The sequence below is a fragment of the Eufriesea mexicana genome, unplaced genomic scaffold, assembly GCF_001483705.2.
Source record: "Eufriesea mexicana isolate 0111107269 unplaced genomic scaffold, ASM148370v2 scaffold2087, whole genome shotgun sequence".
NCBI classification, from domain to species: Eukaryota; Metazoa; Arthropoda; class Insecta; order Hymenoptera; family Apidae; genus Eufriesea; species Eufriesea mexicana.
Window position 1 is genome coordinate 2333470 of NW_016910162.1, and position 11320 is coordinate 2344789.

General features: G+C 30.0%; 1 protein-coding gene across 10 annotated transcripts in view; it reads right to left on the reverse strand.

Moving 5' to 3' along the window:
• LOC108549573 (arf-GAP with SH3 domain, ANK repeat and PH domain-containing protein 1) overlaps positions 1 to 11320 on the reverse strand; it is a 68605-nt gene that overhangs the window by 39867 nt on the left and 17418 nt on the right. For 5 of the 10 annotated variants that reach the window (XM_017903024.1, XM_017903018.1, XM_017903019.1 and 2 more), the window contains exon 2: positions 7422 to 7474. The exons of 3 other annotated variants lie outside the window; for them this stretch is intronic. In XM_017903024.1, coding sequence (XP_017758513.1) covers positions 7422 to 7474 — 53 coding nt within the window. Of the gene's footprint in view, positions 1 to 7421; positions 7830 to 8702; positions 8744 to 11320 lie in introns of those variants that run through there. 2 more of the 10 variants (XM_017903021.1, XM_017903023.1) reach the window with 2 other exon arrangements.

Consider the following 11320-nt stretch of genomic DNA (forward strand, 5'->3'; position numbering starts at 1 on the left):
ATCTCGGTGAAATTTTTCCTGATATTTATGACACAGTAGATATGCTCGATAGTGTTTACACCGCAAAATAATTAATTAATATTTCCGTTTGCATATATACACATATTATATACTGTTTTATTATATATATTATAACTAAATTGACATATAATTAATTAATGTTTTCATGTAAATTATTACAGATATATTATATATATATAGGGCGTCTGTGCAAAAATAAACTATCTTTTATTTTACCATCTTCGCGTGCTGTAACTGGAATGTCTGACCGTTATTTATAGCTATTGCCTTCTTTTATGTTTAGAGTGTTCTTGCGCTAAAGTATACTTTGGAAACTGTACTATATACGATAGTGTATTATATGATATTTTGACGATAATTAATTCGCGATTTATTTATTGAAATATTCTTCCACCAAAAAGAAGAAAGAAATTAATGCAAAACTGATAAAGATTTTATGGTGTAATATAATTGTATAATAGTTGTACATGATTAATAAGAATTGCATAAGAAAAAATATGTTTGAGAGTCTATTATATAATACACAGATGGTATAGTAATTGCATAAAAATTATTTATAATAATTCTATGTGAATATTGTAAATAATTTGATGATTTATGAAAACAAAACAAAAAAATGGTACTTTAAATAAACGAGTTTAATTAATCCAAAAATATTTGTAAAATCTAATGGTCATACACAAAATTCATTAAGCTCTGTTTTTCACATGCAGTATCACTGAATTAATTAAAATAGGAAATCGGAAATTAAAATAGGAAATTCTATATTTATAAACGTAATGATTATTCCAGAATATTAGAGTATTATATATTATATAATACTTATACTAATACTAATATACTATAATGCTAATACACTAATACTAATATAGTATTTATATATAGTAAATGATATACTATTATTATTATTTATTTAGTTATTTATTATTACTACACTATTACTGTAATAAATTATTTATTACCACTATATTGCTATAGCATAATAATAATAATAATATACAATATTAATTTATATATTAATAAATAATTTAAATATATTTATATTAATTTATTATATATCATAATTATATACTAATATTTATATATTACAATTATTGTAATAAATAATATTACTATAATATTATTGTAACAATAATTACAGTATACCGTTATTACTGTTAAAATTCTGAAAAGATTTCGAAACAAAAGTCTTTTAGAATTCTCAATTTAACATTTTATTACATGAACAAATTGATAAAAGCGTTAGAACAAAATATCGTTTCGTAATTGATCGAAGCCTGTAGGAAGGCATGCAATAAAAGACAATGGCCGGTCGAATAACAATCTCGATCAATCGAGCATACAAATGGCGCGTAAATCATATTCTGCGATACCCCCTTGACAATTTCCATAAAATCGCTATGAACATAGCTGCCATGATATACATTCACAAAACGCTCTATTCTCGTTATTCCGTTGATATTATAGCAGGTTTTTAATTAAAATGTAAATTAGTCGTAAAATGATAATAAATAGCGGCATAATGCCACGAAGGAACTAATTTCAGCCCATAAAGGATTAATTACGAAATTACGTTGTCCAAAAGTAATTTCGAGTTTATCTATACCCAAACGGCTCTGCGATACGATCGTTGCCTCAAAAGGCACTCTTTAAAAATAAAAATTCGTTCAGATGTGTGTCAGTGTCCACCAGCTACCTAATAGTGACTCATAGATTTATTTAAATAAACCTGACACGTCCGTTTATTTTTATTTATCATATTGGTGTTGAATTCGAATTTTCTTCGTGAAGGAATAAAAGGAGGATGTTAAAAAAGGGCCATTTTTGAAATTGTCTGAAAAATTTCATCGGGATTTTTAAGAAACGATGGGAAAGCGGTAAAAAATGAGTCGAAATATGTAAAAATGAAACTAATCAAATATAAGGTAGTAATGGTAGTACAACAGAGGAGGAGGTGATTCTACGCGAAAAAACGAATCGAAAATAAAGAATAAAATTTTTTCGTTTGAAGCTTCGTTGTCGAGAAAATCGACTTTGAATATTTACTGGTGGTCCATCCGCCTTAACCTAACCTAACTTAAGTACACGCGCGCTCAGAGAATATTCAAAGTCGATTTTCTCGACAACGAAGCTTCGAGCGAAAAAATTTTATTCTTTATTTTCGATTCGTTTTTTCACGTAGAATCACCTCCTCCTCGGTTGTACTACCATTGCTGGGACACCCTATAACGAACCCCAATTCTCAATTCGAATAAAAGTATATAAATGGTGGCCCAAAATTCATGCAAGATTTGAATTTTCTCCATTTCCGCGGTAAAGTGTTGCCAACGAAAAAAAAGACAGCATGACAGCTGACAGCTCAAGGTTGCTAAAAATGTAGCACTGCATGAAAGAAAGACGGGTCTTCGTTGTTAAGCAATATTTACAATCTTTAATTAAAAACCTGTATTTTCTATGAAAATTACTTCTTGCGTGAATTCTGGAACATCCTGTGCATTCAAATACACACGAAATTGCTTCTAATCTTATATTCAGGTTCTAAAACTGCAACCATAACTGCACAAAAATGGAAAAAACAAAATGTTTCATTGGCGACAAAACGTGCCACGAATCGTGAAATGAATTTTAAAGCAATTAATTAACGCAAGATACAGGGCGGGTAGGCTCATAACGAGCATGCAATAAATGTTGACACGAAAAGCAGATGAGTCACTGGAGGACCGTGGAGGGACCCAGAATCGAGCACACTTTAGACCACTAAACCAGCTTCTCTCGGCCTCTCTCCATTTTCCCCTCTCGCTCTCTCGTTCTCTCCTTGTCGCTCTCTCGAGCGACAACCAGGTGAGGCAACTAAGAACGAAAGGAATTCCTGGCCGTGCGACCTTGGTAGGTCGTTCGTATCCGAGTCGTTTACCTGGACCGATTTGCAAACGTTTCAGGAGGCAGACTCGATGCTTCAGCGATGGCGAACACGCTCCAATCGCTTGAACGAAGCGTATCGAAGCGCGGAGAGGAAAATACGCTGTAGGAAAGCAGGTTACTATGAAAGAAATAGACGATTTCGATACAGCAGAAAATCGAAACCGTTGAATGGATAGAGAGCTAATGGATACAGCAGTGTTGCACAATGACTTAGATGAAAGGATGACTTGATCTTTCTCAGCTTGTGAGCAGATATTTAATTTTGTGAGAGGTGTAAAGAATTATAGAATTGAAAGACGATGGAGAAACTGTCAGAAGCTACCTGAGAGTGATTTAATTCTGTGGAGGAGTTCAAGAATGATAGATGTGAAAAGTTGGAGGAATTATTTGGCCAACCGATTAAGAATTATTTAATTTTATAGGAGATGAAAATAATGGTAGACGTGAGGATCAGTGAGGAAGAATTAGGAAATGCCAAAGAGTTATTTAATTTTGGGGAAGAGCTAATGAATGGAAGGTCTTAATGGTGCAATTATTATGAACTGTCATTATTATGAGAATTACTTAATTTTGCAGAGATCTTGTGGAGGGACTATTGTGGACTATCTATGAATTACTTAATTTTGTGGATGATCCAAAGGATAGAAAAGTTGAGGACTATTAAGAATTGTCAAAGAATGATTTAATTTTATTGAAGATATAAAGGACGGTAGAGTTGAAGATTATTAAGTATTGCTAAAGAATGATTGAATTTTGTGGAAGATCCAAAGAATGTTGGGATCGAGGACTATTAAGAACTGCCAAAGGGTGATTTAATTTTGTGGAGGCTCTGAAGAATGGTAGAACTAAGAACTAATGTAGGAACTATTCAGAACTGCTTAAGAAGTTGCTTAATTCAATGGAAGATCTAAAGAATGGTAAACTTGAGGACTAGTGGAGGAATTATTAAGAATGACCTAAGCATTATTTAATCTTGTGGAAAATCTAAAGAATGATGAACCTAAAGACTAGAGAGAAATAGCTTTAAAATTACTTAATTCTATGAAAAATCAAGACAATGCTAAATTTATAAAATAGTGAAAGAACTAATAAAGTTTGTTTAAGAATGATCTAATTTTGGTGAAAATTTAAGCTATGATAGATCAAAGAACTAGAAAGAGAACTATTAGAAACTGCTTAGGAATTTAATATCTAATTCCATGGAAGACCTAAGAAGTTTATGTAACAGATATTGCATAACAATAACCAGAAAGCATCTTGATTTGCTCATGAAAACAATGGGAAGGAGATGAACGAAATGCAGAGTGCAACACAGAAGCATTTCAGCATCTCTTTTAATAAAGACACTTCTTTGCAATATCTCATAAACCAATCATTTTTAACATCCTGTCTCACAGAGTGATGAGATGATTTGTTTCATAAAAAAAAAAGAGTACATGAAGTTTCTTCTTACTTTAAAAACATTGTATAACTATGCAATGCATGTTACACTTGTGAGAAGATGTAATCCTAGAAAGATAATTCTCTTTGAATTATTCAGCTTATTGCTTTAACACTTGTTTCTAATTGTAATTAGAGAATGAGCGTTAAGCTCTTCTTGGATGTCAATATGATGATACTTGGAGTTTGTAGATTTTGTACTTGATATGCCAATTCAAAGAGACCTAACATACAGAATAATTGCTCTTTGACTAAGCGTCAAAATGTTCTATTTACTCTTCTTTTCTGATTCCCTGACAATTTCAGACACCTCTTATCTTCTCAACGAGACTCCTGTTACGTACCTACTAATTAGCTGCTACTCAACAAATTTAACATGCTAATCACTGCATCGAATGGATAAACTCTATTTAATCTTCTTATATGAGTACTTAATATAACTTTTACTTTGCACTTTCTAGAGTAAGAGGAATGCTTCTCTAGTTATGAGTAGTAGATGAGATTTACCAATAACATGAAATTATCTTTAGATTTGACTATTTGTTAATAGAATTATTGACATATTGACTTTTTGAAAACTTTTGGTTCAGAACATATCTTCAACTCTTTGTGTTAAAGGTGACTATAGTGAGTGCTAACTTTATGTTAAATGTTCCTTATTATAAAAATAATTTCCCTCTCTCTATTAATCTATTTTATTATTAATATTCAAAATTAGATTCTACAATTAATCAATAACCTTATAGCTTGAATGTCAAATTTTAGAATATAAACTGAAAAGATAAATAAAATATTGTGAAAATTTTGCAGTTTGAAAAAACTATGTATGAAACATATTGGATTCTGAACAAAGAAGAAAATATTTGGGCGAATTTAAATTTGAACTTGGATGAGAGAAATAAATCCAATATTTATTTATACTGAAATTTCTGTCCATGGAAGAAGAAACACATATTGCATTCGAGAAAGTAAATACAAAATGTTCATTAAATTTTTTTATTCTGGGTAACTGGTTCTTGTAACCTGATATTGCATTTTACTAAACAATTTTTTCATTATCTGGAAATTATAATTTTCTTTTCAAAGTTTTTTAAATAAGTTTAATTATTTAATTTTATATAAGTGCTAATGAGAGAAAAGTTCGATAATTTTTGGCGTAATGAACATTTTATTTTTGTTCACGTTTTGCAACGATGAATAATTTTCTAGTAATATTAATAATACAAAAGGTAGAGAGCGAAACCAAAGAAAATTAAATCGATAGCCAAAGCTCATTTAAAGGAGATTTATAGTAGAGCATAATAAAATCATTTAATTTAGGGATTAAAATATATAAATCCCTGCTAGAAATCCTTGAACTTAATACACCAAATTTTCAAATCTTTAAAATTAAAAAAAAAAAGAAAAGAAATATATATAAGTATATTTAGATATTATTATATATTAAAGTATTATTACAAATAAAATAAAATGATAAAATATCGAATTATAGTTAGTTATACGAAATATTAATAAATAAATTTCTCTTATTTATTTTAAACAATATATTCACATTTTAAAAAATCAACATGAGATAAGATAATAAATAATAACATTCTCAAGATATTAGCTCAAAAAATATATATTCAGATATTATAAATTCAAGTATTATTAGAAATAAAATAAAATAATAAAATATGAAATTATAGTGATATATACGAAATATTAGTAAATAAATTTCTTTTGTTTATTTAGAAACCCAAGATGAATTAATATAATAAATAATAAAGCTTACAAAATATTATCTTACAATATACAATAATAAATAAATGAAGCAATTAAAAATGAAGTAGTAAAAATTAATTAAACAAATTAAAAATAAAATAACTTCTCAAAAAAACTTGATAATTTCATATGCAAAAGCTTTTATTCCATAAAATTATAAATTGTTACCAAAAGAATTTTAATAACCTCACAACTGTATAAATATATAGAATAATAAATAAATATCCTGCTTCCTAGGTTATGTTTCCCCTAAAACATTAATTCAATTTAATCACACCGGTATCAAGGAATATTCGAAATTAAAAACCAAAAATTGTCATTTACGACGAAAGATGATATAACCGGAAATTTCTCCGTGTAATAAACGCTGATACAGCAGATGCAGAATTTCCGATCGACTGATTCAATTAAAATGCTTATTTGTGCTGAAATGTTCCACTGTGGTTAAAACGCACTGAATTTCAACATTTTCAGTTCGAATTTTCCGAACGCATAGCTACGCTCGATTTAATCACTTACAGATATTGATCATATTAAATTAAAATGCGATCTAGCGGAGTAAATGCGAAGTAATTTGTAGAGAGTGCTGGTTGTCGCATTTCATATAACCTTATTACTAACGGTAGACATATTTGATATAAAATACGTGTATTATTTTTTGCAATACTATATATAAGAATTTACGTATGAACTTTAATTTATTACCTACATGAATTTCGAGTTCTGAAAAATAAATAAATTTCTGAAAAAATTGCATTTCATGCATACTATATATGAGTTACACGCGTGTGTGTGTGTGTGTATCCTTATTTTTCTCAAAAATTTAATTTCTGATGAAGACAATTATATTTCCATTTTTAACTTATTTTTGGATGAAGAACCATTTTCTACTTGCACAATAAATCCTACATTTTAGTTATAGTTAAAAACACACGTATACAGTTTGGATTCTGAAAATCGGTTTTCTCGAAAACTGAGCTTCCGATAATAAAATGGTGCTCTAGAGATTTCACTTATTTTTGCACAAAGAATCACCCTGTGTCCCCTCATACTGCACTTTCGGCGGCACCCTATATATAAACGCGGCGTAAATATAGGCGGGAGAAAACGATCCAGGAAAGAAAACTGCCCGTATCAGAGAACCCCCTTTGAGCTTGATGAACAATTATCAAAAATGATCTGGAGCGTGTTAATGTATTGGCAACATGTAAACGACCGGTTACGCAAAATCCAATAGCATGCTACTTGAATTCATGTCGATGGAATTAGCTTACCGGCATTCGTCTACCGTCTTTGAGGGTAAGCACACGCAACATGCTTCCTCCAACTATTTCGATCGATAAGCCGCACTCGGGTGAAAATCTTGTGGAAAGTTCGAGACGTGTTTCCGCCTGAAATCGTTCGCTCGATCCCTCGGCTGTCTGTGGCGCTCGGAACGGATAGTAAACGAATTTCTATCCGATGCACAAAACGCTCTTTACGCGGTCGCGAGGATAAATTATGGTACTTTTAGAGTCCTTTTTATCGTCATTTTATATTTAGGTTTCTTCTTAGCATTTTTAATTTAGGTTGTTCTTTTACTTCCCTTGTTCTAGATTTTAGTCTAGATTTTATTGGGATAACGTATTAGGTTGTTGGTAAGGTCTTAGGTGAACCTGTATGCGAGTGTACGTAGATTAATTCTGAAGATGGAATCATATTCGTCGCGTTTAGTGAGGTTATAAATAAAATAACTAGTTAGTTGTAAAAATATGTAATTGCTGGTTAGTTGTAAAATTTAGTTATAAAGGGAATGAGGAAGAAGATTCAGGATTGTACCAGTAAAATTGAAGTATAATTCGACGATATATACGATGTTTACGGCGTATCTATTGTAGATACTGGCCGCAGTGGCGCTAGAGTGCCTAGCGGTCTTAAGGTCGCCTAGTAACAAATGATGGATCGATTTTCTTCATACAAAATTGAAACTTATTGTGAACGAAATAGACATATAGAGTGTAATTACATGTAGATTTACAATATTTTCATAATTGTTCTTTTCATTAATATAATATGTTATATTCGAATACTTTTGTAATCTGTCGATGATGCATATATATAATAAATGTACTATAAATGGTGTATATATCGTTGAATCATGTCCTTTTTAATTCTTCACGAAATTCTATTATCGGAAAAAGATTTTAATCAATAAAAATTAATAACAAAATAATTGACAAATGAAACTAGGTAAAAAAAAGTTACTAGAAAAATGTCAACGAATAAAGATTAACAACGAAATTATTAACGAGTGAAAAAATGTATAATAAAAATTATTAATCAGTGAAAATTAATAAATAAAAAGAAACTTGTTGAAATTTATAGATATTAATTATTATATAGAATTTTATATAAAAATTTATTTAATAAACCAAGATCAACATTTAACTGACAAAAACATCTGAATAAAAAGTAATCAACAGAGTTAATGAATTATTAAATATTACAGCGAAAAAGGAAGTTCTTCACATATCTTTTCCTTCAAAGGAAACAGCCCTTTCCAATCAACCTAATACCTTCAATTATAAATATTGGACCACTTTCAAAAGAATTCGCGTGGGATCGAACGACGTTGCTTTTTAATCTAATCAACGGTCTCACGGTTAATTACAGGATTCAACTGAAAGCAGGGAATTAACATTCCGAGAGTTTGCATTAGCTGGAAGGCTTATTCTCCATCGAGTGCCGAGTACACAGTCAACGGAATTGAATTCCCGCCTTTGCGCAAAGTCGAGAGCTTATTTCCGATACGTCTTAGGTCCATTTATAAGGAAAGCCGGGTTCAGAGCGCTAGGACTCGAGAATTCGGGGAGTGGAGGGAAGATGGCGGAAAAAGGAGGGAATTCTATTGCCACGGAAGAGTATCGTAAAATATTTCTGGATGCTGGCAAAGCGAAAGTTCTAGAAATAAACGCGGCTACGTGTACAACTCGAAATAAAATGGCAAAGGACACCTTAAAGTGGAGATGAGAATAAACTATAAATTCGATGACAATTTTAGCATTATTTTAATTCTACAAAAAATTCGTAATTCTTTTTTACATCGTTTTTCTATAAAATAATAAAATTTTTGGAATTACAGTACATATATTTCATATACATGTACATTAATTCATTATTTTTAAATTTAATTAAAAAATTAATTTCTATAAAATATTATATTATAATGCAATTAAAACGTAAGGAATAAGTACCATAAAGGAATTATTAAAATATCACAAAACAACAAAATTACGTTTAACATTTTGTAGCCTCGAATTTTTCTACTTTTCTGAAACCAAAAATTTCTAACCTCCTGTTATTAATAAAAGAATATCGAGGATAAATTTTTTTCTAAAATAACACTCATCACAATAGAAACACCTGAAGAGAATTTAAAACTTCCAATTTTATATCATTCTCTTGCATCATCCTGCTATCTCGCAACCTAACCTAACTGTACGCCAACGACACTAGCGATCAAATCGGTTACCAATACACTTTGATAATACTTAAACAATTCGATACCAAAGTGCTCGTTGAGAAATATTAAAAGCTATCGGCATTTCATAATACTTGATATCAATTTTCAATACCAACACTTCTTAAGTTAAACCAATACGAGTACCATGGAAATCATTATCAGTTTGTTACTTATAAAAGATATCAATATTCGTTCGATACTTATTTGATAATGTTAATCGCTTGATATCGAACGTAAGAACGTGTCAGTTGCTAACGATTCGTATTATCGTTTGACGTGCTCTTATGATAAAAGAATAGGGAAAATACCGAACGAATTTTATAAATGGGAGCATCGACAGGAAGGATCTATTGTCAAATGAGAAAGGACTTGCTCTAAGCATAGCGTCATTAATCGTGAATTCAATAAAGATTCTTCTTACGATAATCTGTATATATGTATATCTATATATCTATTGTTCAACGCATGAAGTGTAATTTTCTTTTAATAGGATATCAATATATTAATGAAATATTAAAAAAATACCTATAATTTTGAAGATTGTTGTTTTTGGAAATTATTAAATGAATATCGATACATGTATGAACTATTAAATGGGTATCGTTTATGTTCAGTACAATTGGATAGGGTATTATAAGATGCGGGTTAGAATCGATAGTATTGATCCGATATTATTTCGATTGTCAGCGGTAACCAACCAGTGCCTGTGAAGACAAAGCAGTGGTTGTCAAACTGCGGCTCTCTGAACTTCAATAATATAAAAATATACTTATATTAGCAATATAAAGATATACCATTTGTAGTAACTGCTTAATTTATTCTAATATATTAAATACTTTCCAGTAAATTTAATTGAAAATAAATAATTAAAGTTATAAAATTAAAAAAAAGAACAGAAATAAGAAAACAAAAGAAACTATTTTTGTATAGTAATTATGTTATTATGTTATTTACTTAACAATAAACATTTGTAATTAATTAAAAACTGCTATTTTTATATTACTAACTTTACCATATAAACGATAATAAATCAAGAATACTAATTGGCCAAATTAAATAATCTAATATATTGAATAATTATTTCTCAAAATATTGTTTAATTTTTTATATACAATTAATCCGAATCATACTGATTTATCCTTCATTTTTATTAATGCATTTTCCTCATAAGTGATGCAACAGTAAATGGCGATTATCATCCTTCAAGTGACTACTAATGGCACATCAACCCTAATTATATCTTTGCAGAAAATAATACGACGTTAGTGGTTACGAATGATTTAGTAGACATTTTGATACTCCTTAATTTTGTACCAATTAAAATATTAAAGAAATGTCGATTCAATTAACCATTCAGTCATTTCAATAGCCACTTTAATTTTAACTGCTCTTATCTCCTCCTATACCGATGGAAATGTCTTAATTTCACCACCATCTATATCAACGCGTTATTATTAGTGGTTGCGAACTACATAGTGAGTGCCTCGCGAGGGATACTGCCTCGTCGCACTAACGTCCATTGGAAACCAACGCGTGGGCTTAAGCCGTGCCATTATAGTGTCCATGCTCAAGAAATTGATTACAGATATAGTACCATTTAAACGTACCCATACATTTGTTTATTTACAACACGATGCAATTTAATTACAGAATTACAGATAAAAATGCTTG